At 31.0% G+C, this 24,640-nt stretch overlaps 1 protein-coding gene across 1 annotated transcript; it reads right to left on the bottom strand.

Annotated features, from left to right (window-relative positions):
- Positions 1-10,637: 10,637 nt before the first annotated feature.
- Positions 10,638-14,191, bottom strand: LOC123230065 (putative receptor-like protein kinase At4g00960). The gene is made up of 7 exons (XM_044656169.1): positions 13,318-14,191; positions 13,036-13,185; positions 12,835-12,956; positions 12,536-12,746; positions 11,427-11,664; positions 11,207-11,351; positions 10,638-11,112 (listed from the first exon to the last, which is right to left on the bottom strand). The coding sequence occupies exons 1-7, from the start codon at positions 14,114-14,116 to the stop codon at positions 10,789-10,791; spliced, it is 1,989 nt and encodes a 662-aa protein (XP_044512104.1). The 5' UTR covers positions 14,117-14,191; the 3' UTR covers positions 10,638-10,788.
- Between the last annotated feature and the right edge of the window lie 10,449 nt (positions 14,192-24,640).

Here is a 24,640-nt window from a genome sequence, read left to right as displayed (position 1 = left end):
CGATGTACATGAACCCGATAACCCAAAAAATTCGCAAAATCCGATAATTTGGAAGGAGCCGTGTAGTGGCTGGTGGGGGCTACTAAACCCAATGGGAAAAACATTCCATTGATTAGTTTCCATGATTTAACAAAACAAGTAATTATTATTGATAACATTTAATTTAAAGTGAAAAGACAGAAATTTCTCGCATTAATTCATCGTCGGTGGTATAAATGATGCGATACCTTGACTGTAAGGGTGAATGGGTCCAGCTTTGAAAAAGTAGGAATTAAATCAAAATCAAAACTGAAATCAGTCAATTCTTAAGTTTTAAAAATATGCATCCGTACGAACAAATTCCTGCTCATACCCTCCTAAATCAATTTTAGTGTCGGATATCTGTAGCTGCAGAACATGTTTTGATAGCTCGGTAAGACTTTGTGGATGAACATATACAATGGACTAGGATAAGAGGATAATATTCGTACTCCTATGAGTAGTATGATGTGAGATTATTGTCTCATAAAAAATGAAAAAATTCCGTCAACCATATTCCTAAATATCATAATTTGGTAGGATTGATGAGATTTTTTTTATCATTAGTTAATATGCATGATTTAAAGTTTTATATAAAATAAATTTATTATAATAATAATGATTAGAGTATGAGAAACTCCGGATAAATTTCTTATAAGTATATGAAAATAAATATAAAGATTAATAAAAATGGATTAAAGCAAGAGATGGGATACTAAATTTATGTGTTTTGACCCAATAATAAGAATGTTTATATCTATAATATTTTCACTAATTTTTATATAATACAAAAACAATATAACAATCTTCAGTGTTTTGCCTATATTTTCACCTTTTTTACTCTTTGATTTCATTCTCTTTTTGGGCCTTAACGAATGATTTTGAATCAAAATTAATAGAGTTATGTCTATACGAAGAGCCCCCATGTGAATTTAAGCAAGTTTGAACATCACAAGGTTACGAGTATCCTAAGCTCTTATTATGAAATATGTAAGTCATCCCATAAAGAAAAGATCTGACTCAGGTGATAGAAACATAACAACCACAAAATAGCTAACATTTAAACCAAGAAATTTACCATATAAGAAGAAAATTAAGCAAACTATAATGCTTACTACTGTTTACTCTTAAATGTCAGTTTCTAACTTAAGCAGTGAACAACATTTTCAGTATTCTTAGCAAATAAGCGTATTATCTATATAATGTTGAAATGTAATGTCATCCTGATTCAGTATAACAGGTTTAGTTCTACATCAAGTTTTTCTTGAGAGAACAAAACAAAAAACTGAGTCAACTTCATACAAACACAGAATTTGTATTGGTAGTCGTCTTCGTAATTCACGTTTGCAATGTAGACACCAGAACATCACCAATGCAGAAAACAAATGCACCAAAAACAAACTCTAAACACATTAATTAAATAAAATGAAATCAAAACCGACACAAAAACCTCAAAATTTGAAATAAGGCAAACTTATTCAAAGAAATATGATGATTAACTGTGCGAGAAAAGAACAGCGAAAATAAGCGTATTGAGAGAGCTTTTGTCTTTGACCGACTTCCAGGGACTTTGAGAGTAGGAAAATCTGAGAGAAATAATCGTACTGAGAGAGTCTTTATTTTCACAATTATATGTTGATTCAAATTTCAATATTAAGTTAATAAAATTCAATTAAGTATTAATTCAATTTTAAATATTAAAATTTTAATTTGACTTATTGGGGATAAAATTATGATTTCGTCTCCAAAAGTAACATTCATGAACTAAATTAAATTTATCCTTAAAAATAAATTCTATGTTTTTTTTGGATGAAATTAAAATTTCGTCTTCTAAAATTATTATTCTGTAACAAAAATAAAATCATCTTTAAAATTATAATTTTTGGACTACTTTTAAAATTTCCCTAAAAATAAGTCTCAACTTATTGGGAACAAAAATAAGATTTCATCATTAAAAGTAATATTTAGGAACAAAATTAAAATCATTCATAAAAATAAATCGTATAATTTTTAGGACGATATTAAGATTTTGTTCCCTAAAATTATCATTCTGAAATAAAAATAAAATAGTCCCGAAAATTATCATTTTGAAATGCCCTTAAAAATAAATCTTAACTTATTGGGGATGAAATTATGGTTTTATCCCTAGAAGTAACATTTTAAGATGAAATTAAAATCGTCCATAAAAATAAATCTTACATTTTTGGGATAAAATTAAGATTTTGTTCTCTAAAATTATCATATTTGAACAAAACTAAAATTGTCTCTAAAATTATCATATTGGGATAACATTGAAAATGTCTTTAAAAATAAATCTTAACTTATTGGAAATGAAATTAAAATCACCCCTAAAAATAAATCCTACATTTTTTGGGATAAAATTAAGATTTCGTCATAAAAAATTATCATTTTAAGATGAAAATAAAATCATTCTTAAAATTATCTTTGACTTAAAAATGAATCTTATCTTATTGGGGACAAAATTTAATTTTGTCCTTAAAAGTAACATTTAAATCGTTTTTAAAAATAAATCTTATATTTTTAGAAATGAAATTAAAATTTCATCTTTTAAAATTATCATTCTAGGAAGAAAAGAAGATCATCCCTAAAAGTGACATTTTGGGACAACTAAAATTGTCCCTAAAAGTGACATTTTGGAACGAAATTAAAATTGTCCCCAAAAATAAATCTTACATTTTTTGAGACAAAATTAATATGTTGTCTCCTAAAATTATCATTTTAGGGCAAAAATAAAATCGTTCATAAAATTATCATTCTGGGACAATATTTAAAATGCCCTTAAAAATATATCTTATCTTATTGGGGACGAAATTAAGATTTTATCCCTGAAAATAATCATTTTGGGATGAAAGTAAGATTTTGTCTCTAAAAATAATATTCTGAGATGAAATCAAAATCATCCCTAAATTGTATATTTACTGTAGTGTCAATTGACTCTCTCACATCACAGTCTTCACAATCACCTGTCACTTATAAGACATAAAAATAGGAGAGTAAATAATAATCACTTAGTAGGTAGAAAGATTCTACTTAAAACTTTTACTAAATCCTCATTTTTGCTCTTGACTTGATCCATCGCAACTTGATCATAAGGAGTACAACCTTGGCTTCTCATTTGGATAACATGGATCTAATTACTTATTTACTTAACTCACAATCTCTTTCAGTCTAATAAAACTGCCGCAGAAAACTCAAAGGTCTTGTACGATCATTTCGGGGGGTTAATAAATTGAGTCAGTACGTGAAAGCTCCAACCAATTAAGTTGCAATGGCAAGCTTTCAAAAGAGTTCTCAAGTACATCAAAAGGACTTCTAGAAAATGGAGTTTAATTTACCAATATCAGCTCTAAAACTTGAAGCACAAATGTTGATTGGGATGGGAACTTGGGTATCAGAAGATTAACAAGTGGGTATTGTATCTATCTAGGTGGAAATATTATTCAATAGAGCTTCAAGAATCAAAAGGTTGTGGCACTTTTCTATACTGAGTCTGAATATCAAGCTCTCAGTCAAGTTTCTACTGAAATTGACTGGTTTCATAGTATGTTTAAAGAATTAAGGATAAGTTATGTTGAAAATAATGTCTTGTAGTGTCAGATGTGTTGTCGGTTTACTAGCTAATAATTCATTATTCCACAGTCATACCAAGCATATAGAAATCAATGTCCATTATGTACGAAAGCAGATAACAACTAAATCAATTTCAGTACAATATGTACCATACGAATTTGAAACAATAGATATAGTGATGAAGCCGCTATCAATCGTTAGGTTTGGTTTTTTAAGAAAAGCTTAAAGTTGTTGATTGGTTAATAACAAAGACAAGTTCTAGAGAAGAAAGAAATACATTTATTACAGAAGTGAAGAGTTCTCAAGAAAATGATTGCATTCAAATAGATTTAGTTTACGAAATGTTTTATGTCATGGATGAATTTATTGAAGAAGATTAGTAACACATTTTATTTCTAAAGAATCGGGGAGGAATTCCATGAAGTAGAAGATGTCTAATAAATGAGGCAATATTGATGTTGTTGTTTGTCTCACTTCTATTCTTCTAACAAGTCATTGGAAAATGCTTTAACTGGAGGGAGGATGTGAAAACCAGTAAACAGAAAAATAAGAAATAAGATTGAAGTTTGTTCTTGAAATATGAGAAAATGCTGAAAATATTGTTAAAAAAAAGTGTTGGTTAACTTTGTTAAAACGGAAGTATAAGAAGACTTTGGCAAGTGCTAACTGCATTTGAAGATCCATTAGTATGCTTAAATAAAACGCATCGTTTTTTGCAAAATGCAATGTTTTTGTTTCATCTAATGCTACAAAGAATTTTTCTTCTTCTTCGTCACCAAGGGTTTCCTTTGGTTTCTTTTGCTTAGTATTGACAAAGATACAACGAGGGAAATTGTAAGATTTTGGGTTTGTTTTGTTAAATTAAATGGTTTGGACTATAATTCACATAGATTGCCAAGCTAAAGTGTAGTTGATTATATATAAACAATATTGTTGTAATTTTTGATTAAGTAAAGTTTTTGATTAGATATAAAAAAATAGCATTAATGCTATGAAATCCCATGTAAACATAAAATAAAGATGATTTAATAAACGTGATAATGGAGTGTATTTTGTTGGTTAAGTTAGACAACAAATGCATAAGTAGAAGTTACAATCTTTTGTGTAACAAAACCACAATTTACTTTGTTACAAAGAACCAATGACTTTGCTACACAAAGATGTTAACGTTTTCCTTAAAAGACATTCTGATTCTGTGCCAACAAGAACTTGAAAATAAAACATAAGTAAATAATTAAATGTTCATGTCACAATATGAAAATAAACCATAATGACATTAATACAATTAAACATGGACAAAACATAAAAGTAAAAGCTAAGCATGGAAATTGTTTGAACTTCAAATTAACGTTCTAGTTAATACAAAAAATAAATCATGATAATCTATTCTACCAGATTGGTTGTCCTATGACTACGATGACCTTGTCCTCTACCATTACCTAATGCATTGGATGAGCCAACAATGGGCTCCGAAGCTAGACTCAGACAATTCAATCGATTATGCCTTGGTTGATGACATTGACCACAATTTGTGGTTGGATTTCCTCTCTTAATAATGGTCTCCTTGCATGGTTGGACTGATGTCTGGACTGTTTTCGTTGCATCTTAGGTAGATAAATTGTCAACATATTAGATGGTGCTCAAATTGATTGATCATCTACCAAATTAACATCTTCTCTATACACTGCTTGTAAATAATTTGTGGAGTTATATACACTGGCCTAACTAAAAAAATTCAAGAGGTTATTGAAGCACGCAACAGCCACAATGTGGGTACATAGAATCTGAGAAAGTTGAAATTTCCCATAGTTGCACATCCGGTGGAAAATATTCGCAAGAAACACTTGTTGACGCAAATCATGAACTTCGTATTTGTGGACATTGATTGGTTTGACCACTATATTTGTAGATTTATGCATATGTTCAGTAATTTTTTCCTCTGCCCACTATGGCAACGGTGAGATCTCTCACCTAATAAAAAAACTAATCAAACCTAATGTTATAAAGAATAAATAAATATACCAATTTTAAGCAAATACAACTACTAGGTTTCACCAATTGCAAAACCAATGTTCTATTATGCTTCTAAGAAACTCAACTAATATGGTGATAGACAATGCTCAAGTAATTTGTGTCAAAGCATTGAAGGACTCAACAATATTGGTTGTCATGATGTTATACCGTCATCCTTTAAAATGGGTGCGTGCTTAATTTTTATACCCAAGATTGGCCAAATAGGTTGTCACAGTGTATTTACTCGAATAATTTTACTCATGGTAGATTCAAAGTCCTTGATGCGATATGCCTTTGAAACTCTCCAAAATAATCTTTTAATATAATTGGTGTTTTTGAACTGCAAATTCATGTTACTATTTATATGGTAGTTACAAAAACCATGGCGGATATGAGGCATTATGTTTGCCATTGACACATTGATTGAATGATGCTGATAAAAAATAATAGCCAAGTTTGGGATGTACATACATAGGTACCTCAAGAACGAGGTCCACATATCCATTTCCTCCTTGTGCTTGATATTGAATCTAAGTGGATAAATTTGATTATTGTTATCTTTTGCAACAACAATGAAAAGAGACCTAAGGTATTTTTCCTTCAAATGTGAAGCATCAATGTAAATCATCGGGTGACAAACTTGTTAGAACCCCTGTAATACCCTCAGGTATATTCTAGGGGCAATTATGTCTTTTGACCCTGTTTTGATATTTTTCCCATTTTAAATATATATATGTATGGGTGTGTTTTTTAATATATATATATAAATACAAAAAGTCAAAAAGAGAAGGAGATAAGATAAAGGGAGAAAAACAAAAGACAAAACCAAGACTTTTCCATCATTTCCGTCCATATTCCAGCAGCCACCATTCTTCATACTTTTCTTTGTTTTCTTGAAGAAAAAAGGAAAGATTTGAAGGAGTTTGGAAGAGAAGAAAGAAAAGAAAAGAAAAGGAAGCACTTGGAAGCTTTGGTAACCAAAGATCTCCTTCCTTCTCCTTTTAGCTATGTTTATATGCATGTTATGTGAATATATTAGTGTGTTTTGGTATTGATTTAAAGTGATCTTGGTGATAAAGGAAGCAAAACAAAGAGAATAAAGCCAACTTACAAAGATTTGGCTTGAAATAAGGTAAGGGGAATTATCCTTGATATGTTGCATGTTTTAGGCTTTTGGTTCCTTGGATCTATGTTATAAATGATGATTTTGAAGTTGAGGAATGTTGTTTTTCCATTTGGGATGTCTATGTGTGTTATTTTGTTCATGGTAGAAAGTTGCATGATATTTACAGTTTTGCTACTGAGTTCGTCCCATGTTTTGGCTGTCTTATCTGATGAATTATGAGTGCTATTATATCTTTTCGGAAAGCTCTTTGAATCCTCTTTCCAATGATATATAGTTTGTATGAATTAGAGATCATGGGGACTGTTAAATATTGTGTGAACCAAAAGGACTATTTTACTAAATAAACAGAGGAGACAGTTTTGTCATTAAGTTTATCTCACATTTTGACTGCCTTATCTATGGAATTATGAGTGATATTATATCTCGTTGTAAAGCTATTTGAATTTTCTTTTCAGTGATATATATCTTGTATGAATTGGGGATCATTTGGATTGTTAAATATTGCATGAACCACAAGGACTGCTTTACCAAATAAACAGGGGAGGCATTTTTGCCACTGATTTTATCTCACGTTTTGACTGCCTTATCTATTGAATTATGAGTGCTATTATAGCTTGTTGTAAAGATCTTTGAATCCTCTTTTCAAAGATATATAGCTAGTATGAATTAGAAACCGTTTGGGCTGTTAAATTGTATGAAAAAAAAGGCTGCCCTACTAAATAACTGTTCTGTGAACAGTATTTCGTAGTTTTGGGCAGGAAAGAAAGAAAGAAAGGAAGAAGAAAGAAAAGAAAGGAAAGGAAAGGAAAAGAAAGAAATGAGAGAAAAAAAGAAAAAAGAAAAGAAAAAGAAAGAAAAGCAAGAAAAGGAATTTGGGGCTCAAGATTTAGGGGTCGTCCCAAGAGTAATGTCTGGTGAGTTATGAATAAATTTAAATTGAAGCAAAATTAGTAAGATATAAGACCCGCATGCATGCTATAAACTATGAGGGGGTACTTTACACTTCACTGCCCGCAGTAGGGCACGTCCACAGTAGGACACGTCCGTAGTAGGATATAGACCCCAGTAGGGTCCGTTTGCAGTAGAGCATGCTCGCAGTAGAGCTCAATTCAGATTCAGAAATAGTGTAGTGAAAGAAAGAGAGCTTGAGCTTAGAAAAGTGTCAAATCCCTATAGTTAGCTTTCAGAAAGTATCAAATAGACACCAGATGGGACAAAGTATGACCCAAATAGTAAAGAATAAACTAGATTACCCCCTCAATTTCTTATAGAGGTTAGAATGTGAGGTTGAGTCCCAAAAGTAAGTTAGAACAGGAAAAGAGATAGTTTACTTGATTCTTTCCCCTTACTGAGTGTTCTTATCAGTCACTCGCTTTTCTTTCCTGATTGCAGGTACAGGTGATCGAGGTAGCTGCGAGGCAGGGTCAGGTCAGCGTAGGTAGATCCAGCTGGAGCAGGTTATCTCTGGTTTATATTACATGCATATAGTGGCATGTTCGTGTCGACTTTTGACTTTTTGAGATTATGGTACAGTTGCATATGATTACTCCCTGTTTTCAGATGCTTTCAGATGAGTTTTCATATGAGTATATACATCTTTTGTTCGCTTCTAGGTTTTCAGTCTTCTTGGAATACTTTTTAAACACTTTTAATAATGCGTTTATTTTAAATTATTTTAAAAGAAAAAAATAGACGCTCCGAATATTAGTTCATAACATTTCTCCTTCGGTGGGTAGTACTTCTGGGGAGGGGTGTTACAACCCCCTTATCGAACAACCTAAAGCCATGAAAAAAAACTAGAACTTATTTTTTGTGTTGACATTAATATGTGTAACAATGTCTAGGATCTTTAGCTCCAAATTGTGAGAATACTCAAGTAAGATCATGAAAGATTCCTCAAGAGATTCTCGTAATGCATTTATAGCGTATTTCTTCACAAGCCACGTTTATGTGTTGAAATGTCAATCTTGTACCTATTTGTCATGTTAGAAATAATTTCTTTTGGTTGATAAATGTGATTAATCACAAACATTGATTTAATAATGGCCTCCAATGATCTGGCACCAACCTGTTTATGATGTGGCAATATTTTATCCCTTGGATAAGTGTGTGCATCATTTATACATTGGCTCGTGCCTACCAATTACATTAAGAATGTACACACCTAATCTTATAACATTTCGTATCAGAGTAAGCAACTTTCCATTGAATACCTATCTCTAATGTATATCTTTCAAATAAAGCTATCAATTTAGCTTTCAAATCATAAAAGCCCATTATAGTTAGACAGTTGTCTCTTTGTGTTTCCTAATTACTAATACTTGTGTTCTCAACATCCACGGTAAGCTCATGAACCCATTGAAATAAATTACAATATTAATGTGACTTTTATATGTTCCAATATCTATGAAGCCATGACGTCTCGTGTTAGACTCGGCCCTATCATTATAAGAATTGGTTTGACCTCTCCCAATGTCTTGGTTTCATACACATTATGTGTCATCACAATATAAAATCATAGAAATTCATCATCATCATTGTTATTACCCTCAAGATTATAATCCTTATCCATATCGTCATTACCATGATTCACACCATACTCTTGAAAATTTTGTGATTATGCCAAGTCATATGTTGGATAATCCTCTCTTTTTTCCTCATTAACCTCTTCGTTTTGTTGATTGTCTCTTTCTTCAAAAGGACTCTTAGTAACACAAAATTTTGTTGATTCTTGTAAACTTCTTGCTTCCATCATGACAAACTTAAGATCATCATTGTCTTGAATCTTAATAAGACCTATCAATGCCTCACCAGGAATAAATATGTGGATATTTGGCTGACTTCGATCGATTCTAAGATGATAACATATTTTCACCACAAATTCTTCAAAATCAACACTTATGTCAATATAGATTGGTCTCTCCTTCCTGTTGACACATTTCATTACATTATCATCACCTATAATCAATTGCCCTTTGAAACAAACCATAAATCCTACTTTTTCTATTTTTTCCCTTAAAACCTGCATTATCAAGCAAAACTTGAATAATTGCAAGTTCCCTTGTGAATAAGAGGGAAGCAACTTAGGCAATCTCTTCTACTTTTTTCTAGGGTAGGCAATCTAGTCTACCCATTTTTCCTACAATTTTCAGATTGTAGTTATGAAAATGAATGTTATATCAACTTGTTTTCGGTCAAGACCCAAGTCCCGATTGAACTATCAATCAGTACTCTAACTATTTTAACTTACAAATAAAAACATTCAACAATATATTAACATAAATTTATCTTAAATCATCTACTTTAGTATACAATCTTTGATTTTCAACTATTATACAAAAAAAAAGTCAGATAAAGGGTATGAATTAACAATGACTTGGATTAGAGTGAGTTATTTGCAAGATCTCTAAAACAATTATTTTGCTTTTTATTGTTGAAAATGATGCCTTTTCCTTGTGTTTATAAAGAAGAAGATAACGGTAGTTTAGGTATTTAACTAACTTTGTGGTATAAATATTTAATGAAAAAAAAGTGTGGTAGAATTGTATAGGTGGCTCTGGCATTTTTTTTAATATCCCTAAAGATAAAGTAGCACTAGTGTTATTATTTATCTCTAGAAACCCCCAAACAATTGCATAAAATATATAAGTACCAGAAACAAGGAATGCAAATCTTACACAAGAACAAGTTGATGAGTTGTTGGGTTGTGTAACTTTCTATTTCTCAGTTCGTCTCAAAATCAAAAGCACATTTTTGTTTGTTCTTTTAATTTTAGGTTATTTTTTTTATAATAACCACATTTTCAAGGATTTTTATAAAAATAACCCACATAAAAACAAATTGAAGTATGTAACCTTAATTTTAGTGGATGAACTACAATACCCTTTTGTAACGGTATATTCTATGAGATTATCCCATAAAACTTTTTCTCCATTAATAAATATATTATCGAGTACAACGAAATCAACTATAATTATAAGAAAGAAATCTTGCAAAACTCTCCATTTTATAAATAAAATCTATTTTTCTTTGAACAAGTGTTAACGAGCTTCTAGCTCAGTAATTGTAACCTCATTCAACGATATTTGAACGTAATTTTCATTGTGATCCGACAATGGTGATTTGGAATCATCCGTGTTAGGGTTCCATTGCCTAAAAAATGCAGGCTTCGAGGGAATTGGGAGAGATAGAGAGGAGCTAGTGAGCATAAGAACAACCAAATCCATTGTAGGTCTACTCAGTGCATTCTCTTGAACACAAAGTAACCCGATATGGATACATCTCAACATTTCACTACTAGAACCAACCCTCAAACTAGGATCTACCAGATTCAAAGCTGTCCCTTTAGTCCAATTTCTCCATGCCTAAAAAAATTGAGAAAGATTTCATGGCTATTAATTGTGAGATTAACCTAGAAGAAGAAATAAAAAATATTGATAATGACTTGTATTTACTCACATAGGCTAATAGATCTTGTGCTTGCTCTTCAATATAACTGTTTTTTTGGCCACTGATGATTTCCAAGACTAACACACCAAAGCTAAAAACATCAGACTTGACTGAGAATTTTCCGTGTGTCAAATACTCTGGTGCCATATATCCACTGAAAATCATTATTCATGGTTAGAATAGTAGAATTTTATTTACTTATACTTCTTTTATATATTTGTATACTTACAAGGTCCCAACGATTCTACTTGTATCACCTTGAGTTTGATCTATTTCAAACAACTTTGCCATTCCAAAATCTGAAATTTTTGGAACCAAATCAACATCTAAAAGAATATTACTAGCTTTAAGATCACGATGAATAACTCGAAGCCTTGATTCTTCATGGAGGTAAAGAAGTCCCCGTGCTATACCGCTAATGATTTTGTATCGAATCTCCCAATTCAATAGTAAACGCTTCATTGGATCTGAAAATTCACCAAACAATAGATTGTAGAAAGATTATACAATCTTCTGCCATGAACAAGTTACAAGATTGACAGAAATAGGCCAAAGGACTATTTTCCACCCAAGACATTTAAAAAACCCAAACACCCATTCATGAACTAACTTTTGTTAGAAACTTCTGTTAGAGGTAAGGGTAACATCGTCATTTTATCATTAAACCTTAAAACTCTATAAATTTATATCATTTCCCTCCTTAGTTTGGAAAACTAACAATTTTTCCCATGATTAAGTTTTAAAAAATTTGCTTTTTTTTCCATTTCTAGGTTTCATCTTTGGTGGCATAGGGAATCCAGTTGTCGATCTTCTTAGATAAAGGATAACCCTTCGTCATCTAGATCTAGAAAACACAATAAAGGACGACACTTTGTCCCTTCATTCAAACGACGAAGGACAACTCTTCGTCATGTTTTTTAGATATGGATGATGCTTCATTGTCTTTCATAGTGGTGGGTGATTGTCCTTCATGGCTAGATCTAGAAGATAGATAGAAAGCGTCAATAGTTGATTGGAATGGTAGTGGTCAGAGAAGGGAAACAAACTCTAAGGGTGAAATGTTAACTTTTTAAACTATGGGTGGAGGTGAAGTTGCTAGTTTTTAAGATATGGGCCCGGGGGGGAGAATGATATTAACTTTTAGGGTTTTTAACATTTAGTGATAAAATAACGATTTTACCCTTACCTATAACTAAAAATTTTAACACAAATTAGTCTATGGGTAGGTGTTTGGATTTTTGAAATATCGTGAGTATATTTTTGAGAATGGGCTAAAACTTGGATGGGAAATAGTTCTTTGGCCACAGAAATAAAAGCAAACGTGCTGTGAAACCTCACCAAATATAGATTTATCTAGACTTGAATTGGGCACAAGCTCATAGATGAGAAGCCTTTCATTTCCTTTAAAACAGAAACCAAGAAGTCTAACCAAATTCCTATGTTGAAGCTTGGCCACTAAGAGGACCTCATTTTTAAATTCCAGTTCTCCTTGGCTAGATTGTCTAGATAGTCTCTTCACAGCTATGTCTTGTCCATCTGAAAGCCTCCCCTGAAATTGTATAGCTTCGAACGTATTAAAAATTCTCAATTTAACCCATCTTAGTGGACAATTAATATGCATTTTTGGTCAATATTACCTTGTAAACAGCACCAAATCCACCTTGTCCTAGCTTATTATCAATTGTGAAGTCATTTGTTGCAGCTCTGATTGTGTTGAAGTCGAATTGCAAGAATTCCACGTTATCAATATCATCACCATCTTGACAATAGCAGTAACAAGTTAATTAGAACTCAGAAAAGAAATGAAGTCAAGTCGATTATAGGTAGTTGGTTTATACCTTCTGCCTCCTGCTTGCTTCTCATCTTTTGCTTTGTCTTCCTTCTTTGTAAAAGGACACACATGAAGGCAAAAACAAAAAGTGCTACAAAGATTACTACCACAGAAGAAACAATGATTATAACAGTTCTAGATGGAATGCCTCCTTTTCCTGCATACGCAAACCAAAAATAAATAAATAAATAAATAAAGTGTAAATAGATAGTATAGTATATATTAAGAAAGAATCTTAGAACATGAGCATACTGATGGACTAATATCAGGAAAGGATCTTAACGCAAACCTTTTGGGAAAAGTTGTGGCGGAGAAGGAAGAGATTCTGGTGTAGGTGTAGAATCAATAGTGGCGTTATAGAAAGGATTCAAATCCCAGATATACATACAGCTAGGTCTCATGATAATAGAACCGGGCTTTCCATAGTCGTGAGACTCATAGAAAGCTACAGATTGGCGCAGACAAGAGTCACAATCACTCTCTGAAATATCCGGAGTACACTGCATCAGTCCATACATCTTCACAAAGTCGGTCAAATTAGCTTCTCCAGTTGCAAACTTACTAGTATTATTATTAGAGCCAGCCGAAGCCTTTGTCAACAACCGATTCATCAAACTCTTCCAAACCAGACTAAACTGTGTCATGTTGATCGTCATATTATTCGCATAACTGCCACCAGCCATAGGATCTGCCTCCATTTTTCCAAATTTCGAGTGGTTTGAATAGCGTACAATGCATTGAGGACTACCTCCCCATGCAACTGCTTCTTTCTGATTCAAACACTGGTTCATAATACCTTTGACTGTATAACTTACACAACTAATACACTGTTCTGCGGAAGAATCTCCTCTACAATTCACAAGAGCATAAACTTTATCAGGGTCTTGGCCGATAGTCGCAGTATAAAAAAATCCTTCATGAAGAGTGACATTAGAAGCAAGAGATGAGAGAATCAGGTTCCTGTTCTTCTCGTAAGTGCTATTACTTGTGAAATTCCCTGTGTCATAACATATAGTTGCTCTAACAACACCAGTGTTTATCAGCATAACAGAGATGAAACAAAGCAAACATGTAAAACGAAAACCCATCTTTATTTTCAGAACTTTTAGGAAGATGAAACCATATATATAGTTTATAAATTGAAATATAAAATATTGCTGTGTTTTTCTCACTTCCTCGCAGAAATGTGAATGCAAATGCTGGTCAAGTTAATTTCCTATAATATTTAATCCAACCAAGGAAATTAATTATGATGATTTGACTTTTGGGGAGAAAGTTGACGAATGACGGGATTTGTCAAAAGGCCATAAGACTTATCCCACTCAACGTTTATTCTTTTTTGAAGTTTTAATCTATTAACTTTAAAATAATTAAATACTCATTTATTATTAATTTCAATTATTATTATCAAAAAGATAAAATTATTATTTTAAAATTTTATTTAAAAATAATTTATTTTCATTTTTTACTTTAATTTTAAAAATTAACAATTTTTTTCTAACTTAATTTTAAAAAGTTATTTTTTACCCTTACTATTTAGGATTTCTATATTTTAGAGTTAACAGTCATTCATCTCAAAGTTTAAAACATAACACACACTAGAGGGAATCATCAAGAGGAATGGCTGCTAGAAAAAGGGAAAAAATTTTGAGGTGTAAGTATAATATTTTGAATTTTAAGGGACGTGGTTGTCAACCCAAAAATATAGAAACTTTAAAAACCCTAAGTGTTGATGGTGAAAAACTAATTTTTTAAAATTAAGTTAGAAAAGAAATTATTAGTTTTCAAAATTAAAATAAGAAATAGGGATAAATTATTGTTTTAAATAAAATTTTAAAATAATAATTTTATTTTTGATTATAATAACTAAAATAGAAAAATATTTAAATTTTTTAAAATTAATGGATAAAAATATAAAAAAAAAGAGTGAACTTTAGGTAGGAATAAGTCCTTTGGAAAAAATAAATAAATAAATAAAAAGGGAGAAAGCCATTTCAATCTCATGTAAGCTAAATATACGAAAGCGATCACGCGTGAGTGCGACAAAAGACAACAAAAAGCAAAACGACACTTCCTAGAAATAATATAAATAGAGTCTGAAGGACAAAAATAAACTAAAAAAACATTCAGGATTTGTTAGCAGAGAAAAAGAAAACAGCTTTTGAAGGACGAGAGGGGTTTTTGTTGAATCTATTAATAAAAGCCTTTTACTCCTTGCTTTTATTTTTGTTGTTTTTATTATTTTTTTCGTACAACTTTCATTTCATGGTAGTACTGGATTTAAACCAAAAAAAAAATTAGTGGGTTTCCTATGAAAATAAGACCGTAAGCAAAATGAAAAGGAGTTGTTCTCTAGTGAAATTTTTTATTGCAAACTTCAATTGATATAATAGAAGTTTGTTCTTCAGTGAAATTTTCATCTTTTGTATTGATAAGGATTTTACACGTAAAATTGATATAATGTTTGAGCTGTGATTTGGTTTCCCTTGTCTTGTGTTTGTTTGATTAAGCTGAGAGATTTTGTGCAGAGATCCGATGTATTGTGTCAACCAATCAATATGGAGAGAGAGAGCTAGAAGTTAAATTTGCCCACAAATGTCAAGTTTAGTTGGCTCTTAGTATTCTTCTCAGAGGCAGCTTTTTGGAACCAATTCTAAAATATTTCTTAATTAACTCTTTTAAGATGGTTTATGAAAAACGTTCATCACCTTGTAAATGATATTCAAAAGCGTGTTAAGGAGGGTCACTGGGCCTTGACTTTTAAAAAAGGTCACAAATTTAAATAAAATTTATATTATATCCTTTTTATAAGTTTTAATTGATTTTTTTTTTCTATTTTTGAAAAATTAGTGTTCTATTCTCATTAGTTCCAGTGGTGACTCAAGTTTGATTCAAATAAAAAATTATTCAATTCAACTCAAATCAGTAGTTTGAATTTTTGACTCAAATCAATAATTCAAATTTGTGATTCTAGTTTATAACTCATTTACAACATAACATTATTTTTCCATTATTTAAGTAAAATAATGTTAATTTATCAATACGTCATGAACTCGAACTACAAATTCAAACAATAATTTGAATTTTGAATTCAAGCTAAACTTGAACCTCAAATCCAAACTATAGATTTGAGTTATCAATTCGAGTCAAACTCAAGTTGAGCACCCCTAGCTCGAGTTTAATTCGATTTAAAAAATAAGCCAAATCTTCCTATTAAAATTTTGTTTGAATTCTAATTAAATAAATTCAAGCTTATCTGAACTTAAGTCAAGCCAATTTATGAAACTAAACTAGATCAGTTTAGATCTAACCTTAATTATGTTTATTTTGATTTAAAATTTATTTGTATTATTCTAATTTTAACCATCCTAAATTTCATTTTTAGTTCCGCCAGGGCTATGATAATACATTGATACCAAAAAAGAGTTAGATATTTGTTAGTTCCCATGAGGTTTTCTTACAATTTCTTTTTAAAAAATATTTTGAATAGTAATTTGTTTGATTACTTCCGATCGTCTTAATCTGACATGCGATTTTAATATGTTTTGTATGGTTTGTTAATAAAGGACTTCTGCTTAGAATTATGTTAATTTTACTTTCCAAATCCAAGTTGTCATGCTTTTTAAACATTTTATTATATAAATAACTAATGTATTAATTACCTCAGTACATGTGAAAGCATCTTAGCCAAATCTATGCACTGTATGTTTACACACTTTCTGTTTTCTCATTAGACCTAATACAGTCTTGTAGTCAACCAACCAAGTAATAAGATGGACAAATTAAAGTCTGATGGTAAAGCTAATGAAAGTTCTTGGCAATAGCATATCTACATATTTAATGATTTGCATCGTAGAAATTTATTGAAATGGAATTTGTTTATGGCGACTTCTTGTGTTTACAAACCCATTTAATTCAAAAAACCTCCATAAAAAAAAAAGGAAAAAAGTGTGATTTGGTGGGTTGTCGTGTCCTATAAAATTAAACAATGCATTATTTTTTATTTGTTTTAATTGGTTGGTTTATGGATAGCTTGGATTCACCCATAATGGATCGATCGAATCCATATTATAATTAAACTATCCACAACAGTTGAAGGCGGTTAGTGAAAGTTAAGACAACAGTCAGACACATATTTAATATTCAAAAAACTACCGCATTCTTGCATAGTAATAGAAAGTTTATCCCTCCAAGAACACAAATATATGGTTTGAGTTTTTATAGAAACTCCTCCCAAAGCAAAATCTTCTTCTTTCGCATAATCCAAAATAAAAGTATAAAGGCAAATCTTGTTGTGAAAATACCTTCACGCTTCGGACCATATTGAACAAACAAATCAAATTTCAGGTATGTAATTTATTGTTTTTTGATTTATAAAATTGGCTAAATTTTCTAACATTGGTATTAGAAATTAAAAAGAAAAATCAAAACCTAAAATTTTTTAATAATCTAGATTCTTTGATTTTTGCCTTAAAATTCGTAAAAAAAAATTCAAATTTTGGGTTCGAATTAATTTATGCAAGATTGCATTAGATTGAGACTTAGAAACATTTTAGGATGATGTCTATATATGTGTTGCAAGGATTGATATTAAAAATGCACTAAAATATGGTTGAAATCGCCAAAAACATGACCTTATCTCCTTGAGTTTGTTGGTTTCCGATGACGTTGATGCCAAAAATTGGGTGCTGATCAAAAGTCTTATGCTTTCTTGCTTGAAAGATGATCAAAATCGGTGAATTAAATGACAATAGGAATTAGGGTTCTTCGACATTGTCAAGTTACAATCAAGGTTAGGAAAACTCAATTACATAACCTATTTGGTTAACAGGGCACCTGTTTGGTCAACCAAGCAACCTGAATTGATCAACACCCACCAGGTCAGTTGATCGGTCAATAGTCAATAGTCAAACTGTCAATGGTCTAATCTAATTGGGCAAATGGGTTAACTAGACCATATTCACACCCACTAACGTGGAGAGGCAAATGAGGTTCAGTTCTGGCACATGATTGGTGCATGGGACACCTTTCTAGGGCATGAAATCTTGTTCTAATGTGTGAGGTCACACGGGTTATTGTTTCAGCATGTAAGAGCACATGGTACCCTCCTACCGATACGTGATAGTGTGTTGGTGCTCAGATTGATGTGTGGACACAAATCTAGTGGGTTTTATGACACATAAAAGCATGTAAAACCTTATTCTAGCTCATGCACATAATAGTGTTTCAAAATCACAATGTTTGATAACATATTACCTTGTTATGGTATCGTTACAATGCATATGTAATTTATTTTTGTCCTTTTTTTTTTGTAAAGACAAACATATTAACTAAAAACCATTACATGAAGTATAACATGAGATCATCTAACAGTCTAATGGTGTATATTGGGGTTATATATCATAAATATTTAAATTTAAAAGAAAGTCACGTACTTTTAACTAAAAAATAGGTGATATAACTTACCAAAAAAAATGATATATGGTCTACTTATATCTATGGTTGACCATTGGACTCCCATGATACATGATCTTGTTTAGGGCAAGAATGTAAAAAAATTTGGGATTATGTAGATGGATTATAATTTCTTGAAGACAAACATATTGTATTGAATGTGAAAAAAGAATCCATTGTTTTATTGTTATTACCAAATCAATGAAGTGCATGACAGATAGGCTATCGCAAACAACATAGGAACTTTATCATGGATAAAGTTATGAGATGATGAATTGATCCGAGTCATAGTATAGATAAATTAATGTTATATATATAATTACATATTATAAATGTTAAATGTGAGAACTTTGAGATTGATAAAATTTAATGAAATTCTCATTTAGAATTAATATTGATGCAATTGGATTAAATTTTAAAATATCAAACATTTGAATGATAAAAAGATGGTTGGGAACATAATAAACTTTTGATTTTATATCTTATGTGAGATATTTTAAATTTTAATATACAATTGTAACAATTAATATGTATATAATTGTATTACTTAATGTTGTGTTTGATATGTCTTTATAGTCTACTTAATCATGACATCTAAGAATATTATAGTTTATTTAAATAAGGGCAAAAAACTTAATAGGGATAACTATAATATATAATATTTAAAGATGCATTATGTCTTAAATGAGCAAGAGACCTTAGAGGTCATAAATCAATTTATGGAAGAGCCTCAATTGGCCAAGCAATAAAACTTGAATAATGCACAACGCAAACGTGATATTGATGCATTTCATGCATAAAGAAAGAAAGAAAGAAAAATAATAATCTTCCAGACGGAATATGGAGAATCAATTATGCATTTTAAAATCATGCATTGATTTGAGTCCACCCTTAAATCAAGCATTTTAGTCAAATCCAGTCAAATCATGCATTTCATGAGCTAGGGGTGTGGTGGGGTAAGGGCGGCACAAAATCAAGTCTCTAGGTTTCTTAGCCCACCTTGTTTAAAGGCGTTCACATCCAATTGTCCACCCTTAAATTTTTTGCTATCTCATTTTGTGGAAAGAGAAAAAGAAAATAGCAGTTGAAGGACAAGAGGGGTTTTGGTTGAATCTATTAATAAAAGTCTTTTCCTTCTTGCAATTATTATTGTTGTTTTTATTCTGTTTCTTTGTACAACTTTCATTTCATGGTAGTACTGGGTTTGAACCAAAAAGAACTCTTAGTGGATTTTCCTATGTAAATAAGAACGTAAACAAAATGAAAAGGAGTTGTTCTCAGTGAAATTTTTATTATAAACTTCGATTAAATAATAGAAGTTTGTTCTTCAATGAAATTTTTATCTTTTTGTATTGAGAAGGTTTTAAACATAAAATTGATATAATGTTCGAGTTGTGATTTGGTTTCCATTGTCTTGTGATTGTTGATTAAGTTGAGAAATTCTGTGTAAAGATTCGATGTCTTGTATCAACCAATCCATTTGGAGAGAGAGAGTTAGAAGTTGAATGTGCCCACAAATGTTAAGTTTAGTTGGCACTTCATATATGCGCGCATTTGGGATCTATTCTTCTTGGAGGTGGCTTTTGGGAATCAATTCTAAAATATTTCTTAATTAACTCTTTAAGATGGTTTATGAAAAACGTTCTCCACCTTGTAAATGATGTCAAGGAGGGTTACTAGCCCTTGACTTTTAAAAAGGCCACAAATTTAGACAAAATTTATATTATACCCTTTGTATATGATTTAATTGATATGTTTTTCTTTTCAATTTAAAAAAATTAGTGTTCTAATCTCACTAGTTCAAGTAGTGGCTTTAGTTCGACTTAAATAAAAAAATATTCGATTCAACTCAAGTTCAATTTAAATTTATAACTTGAATCGATAGTTTGAATCTGTGATTTTAGTTCATGACTCATTTAAAAAACAACATCATTTTCTCATTATTTGAGTAAAACAATGTTAATTTATCAATGAATCATGAAAGTAAGTTATGAATTCAAACCAAATTTAAGCCACAAATCCGAACTACAAATTTGAGCTATTAATCTAGTCGTACTCAAATTGAACATCTCTAACTTAAGTTCAATTTGATTTAAAAATAAACTAAATCTTTCTATTTAAATTTGGTTTGAATTTAAATTAAATAAATTCAAGTTTATCTGAACTTAAGTCGAGTCAATTTATGAGACCAAGCTAGATCAGTTTATATATAACCTTAATTGCTTTTATTTTTATTTAAAATTTATTTGTATTATTTTAACTTTGAGCATTCTAAATTTCATTTTTAGATCCGCCAGGGCTAAGATAATACATTGATACCAAAAGAGAGTTAGATATTTGTTATTTCCCGTGAGGTTTTGTTACAATTTCTTTTTAAAAAATAATTTGAACAGTAATTTGTGCGATTACTTCCGATCGTCTTAATCTGACGTGCGATTTCAATATATTGTGTACGGTTTGTTAATAAAGGGCTTCTGCTTAGAATTATGTTGATTTTACTTTCCAAGTCCAAGCTGTCATGTTCTTCAAACATTTTATTATACAAATAACTAATGTATTAATTACCTCAGTACATGTGAAAGCATATTGGTCAAATCTATGCACTGTATGTTTACACACTTTTTGTTTTCTCATTAGACCTAATAAAGTCTTGTAGTCAAACAACCAACCAAGTAATAAGATGGACAAATTAAAGTTGGCCAAACGACTATGTCCCACCCAAGTTATGCTTCCTCTACTATTCCCCCCATTAACTTTGAAAAATTTATTTACTTACCCATAGGCTGTTAAAAAAAAAGCCAGGTTGACGGATTCAAAAGCAAAATCATCATTTTACCTGTAAAATTAAAAATAAACTTAAATTTAATTTCTTTTTTACCCCCATACTCTAACAACTAACAATTTTTCCCCAACTCAAGTTTTTAAAAACAACAGTTCCCCTATAAGGTTTCCAAACTTTCGGATTGAGTTTTTCGACAAAGATTGACGATCTCCAGGCAACGTCTCCTCTTTCCGACCGTGCGGTGTCTTCCCCTCCTAGGCTTTGTCATCGATGAAGACGATGCGTCTTTGTTAATGACGACACCGTACAGCGTCGGAAGTATACGACTGGAAGGAGGGGCCATCAGAGAGGGAGAGTAGGTGCTTGGAGATCACCAGTCGTCACTGAAAAAATTGGATCTGAAGGTTTGGAAACCCTAAGGGGGAAAATGCAGTTTTGAAAACTTGGGTTAGGGGAAAACTTTAGTTTTTAAAGTTTAGGAAAACAAAAAGGGATAAAATTTCAAGGGGTTAGGGTTCTGTTAATTTTAACTGTTCATAGGTGGATATTTGGTATTATCAAAATTAATAGGAGGAAACTTGAGAATGCAGCATACCTTGGGTGGGAAATAGTCCTTTGGCCAATTAAAGTTTGATGGTAAAACTAATGAAAGTGCTTGGCAATGGCATGTCTGCATTTTTTAAGACTTGCCTTGTATAAATTCATTGAGATGGGATTTGTTTGTGGTGACTTCTTGTGTTTACAAACCCATTTAATTTAAAAAACCCTCCACAAAAAAATGGGAAAAAAGTGTGATTAGGTGGGCCATGTCCTATGAAATTAAACAACACAGTATTTTTTATTTGTTTTAATTGATTGGTTTATATTGAGTTTAGATCCACCCATTACCAGTTGACCCAACTCATATTATAATTAAACAGCCCATGGTTGTTGAAGGTGGTTGGAGGAAGTTGAGACAACAGTTAAACACATATTTAATGTCTTAAAAACTACCGCATTCTTGCATAATAACAGAAATTACAAAACACAAGTTTATCCCTCCAAGAACACAAATACAAAGTTTGAGTTTTTATAGAAGCTCCTTTCAAAGCAAATTCTTCTTCTTTCACAAAATCTACAATCAAAGTACAAAGGCAAATCGTGTTGTGAAAATATCTTTATGTTTTGGATCATATCAAAGAAACGAATCAAATTTCGGGTATGTAATTTATAGTATTTTGACTTACAAAGTTGATTGAATTTTCTAACATTGGTATTAAGGCCCAGTTGATGATTTATAAATTATCCTTGCAATTCTATAATCAAGAAACTAAAAAGAAGAATCAAACCCTAGAATTTTTTAATAATCTAAATTCTTTGATTTTTGCCTTAAAATTCGTTAAAAATTTCAAATTTTGGGTTAGAATTAATTTATGCAAAATTGCATGAAATTGAGACTTAGAAACATTTTAGGATGATGTATGGATATGTGTTGCACGGATTGATATTAAAAACGCACTAAAATACAGTTAAAATCAGCAAAAATCATGACCTTATTACCTTGATTTTATTGGTTTCCAATGACATTACACCAAAAATTGCAATGGCTAGGATCGCCGATATAGGCTGATGAAAAGCCCTCCACAGATGCAAGTAGAAAGGTTTGAATTGAGAGTACAAGGACGGTAACTTGTTATGGACCTCATATCCTTCCCTTAAACCCCTATGACCTTATTTTAAGCAGTCAATGGCTTTCCACTTTAGCAGACATATTATAGAACTTTGAATAATTAAAGATGACTTTCACTAAGGGAGGATAGATATGTCTTAAGAGAACAAAGGGAAGAATGGGACTAACCATAATCAATAACCTACAATTACATAAGTTGTTAGTGAAAACTCAACAAGTAGCCCCTGTACAATGGTTATGGCCCTGTGAAGTAATAGAATTATATAGTTTGTAGGTTATAAAGGAATCAGTAGACAATTAATAGGGAGAACTCAACAAATTGTTGGAATAGTTTGTAGACATCTTTATGTAAGAGTAAGGCTTACCTCCACCAAAGGTTCAAGATCATTGAATCACTTTTAAATCGAGGTTCCAACCATTTAACCTTAGACTCTATAAATACAAAATTATGAAAAAATATGCAATTAGAAGGATGGTACATGTAACATCCGAATTCAGGTGTGTCAGTAAACTTCACTTCCAAAATTACCCCTAGAGTTGATTTTATAACTTATTGTTTAAAGAAATTGCAAAAAAATTATAGAAAATTACTAAATGAGCAATAATTTTCAAAGGGGGTAAAATGATCATTTTAGAAGGATTTAAAATGAAAATTGAATGGCATACTTGAAATTATATGGTGGTGCTAAGGGTTTTTGGTAATTGGCTAAGGATAAAATAGTCATTTATGGAAAAGGTGAAGGGCAAATTGGTCCAAAAGGTTTATAAAACTCATAACCTATTCATTTCCTTCTTCATTTCCCGAGAACCTCCATTATGTTGAACTAAAGCTTTCTTTCAATCAAAATTCATCCAAAAACCTAGTTAAACCACCTAATTTCTAGAGCCTCCAGTTATAAAAAGTGTAGATCTATCAATTCTGATCAGTTCTAAGGTAAGAAGTTTAATTTTTAAAAGATGTCAAATTTAGGGTTTTGATGGATGATTATATTTTTGGTTGATTAAGGTTGCTAGGAAGAAGAAAAGAAGGAGAATAAGCTTAAATCACCTAATTAGCAAAAAAAAGGTAAGAATTTCATACTTTACATATTTGAAGTAATTTGAGTTGGGTTATTTAAATAACCTTTACTTATATAAGTGTGTAAGGTATTAGAATTAAAGTGATTTATGCTTAAATGGATAAAAAAATTCATTAGGATTCATGATGTAATTTTTGGCCATAAGGGTATTTTAGACATTTCATATTCCTAGGGTTAGCTTTGTGGATTTTGTGTGTTGAATATATGAGAAATGATGAATTGATGAAAGAATTTGCATTAAGTAAATTTTTGCTTAATTATGTGCATGATATATGAAATAGCCCTTAGATTAAACCTATATTGTATATTTGAAATTAATTTGATGCATGAGATATATATATAAGTGCATGAGAAAATAATATGATCTTTGATAAGGAATGAAAAGAATTAGGGATCATTTGGATTGTTAAATATTGCATGAACCACAAGGACTGCTTAAGCAAATAAACAGAGGAGGCAATTTTTGCCACTGATTTTATCTCATGTTTTGACTATCTTATCTATTGAATTATAAGTGTTATTATAGCTTGTTGGAAAGAGCTTTGAATCCTCTTTTCAACGATATATAGCTTGTATGAATTAGAAATCGTTTGGGCTGTTAAATTGCATGAAAAAGAAGGCTGCCCTA

Source organism: Mangifera indica, chromosome 1 (genome assembly GCF_011075055.1).
Source record: "Mangifera indica cultivar Alphonso chromosome 1, CATAS_Mindica_2.1, whole genome shotgun sequence".
NCBI classification, from domain to species: domain Eukaryota; kingdom Viridiplantae; phylum Streptophyta; class Magnoliopsida; order Sapindales; family Anacardiaceae; genus Mangifera; species Mangifera indica.
Note: the sequence above shows the minus strand (reverse complement) of the source record. Positions and strands in the feature narration are given on the sequence as shown.

Coding starts and splice junctions, on each gene's coding strand:
- LOC123230065 (XM_044656169.1), bottom strand. CDS start 14,116: ATGGGTTTTCGTTTTACATGTTTGCTTTGTTTCATCTCTGTTATGCTG. Junction 12,747..12,834: donor GATTTGGTGCTGTTTACAAG/GTAATATTGACC, acceptor ATACAATTTCAG/GGGAGGCTTTCAGATGGACA. Junction 11,113..11,206: donor CACAAGATCTATTAGCCTAT/GTGAGTAAATAC, acceptor CAATTTTTTTAG/GCATGGAGAAATTGGACTAA.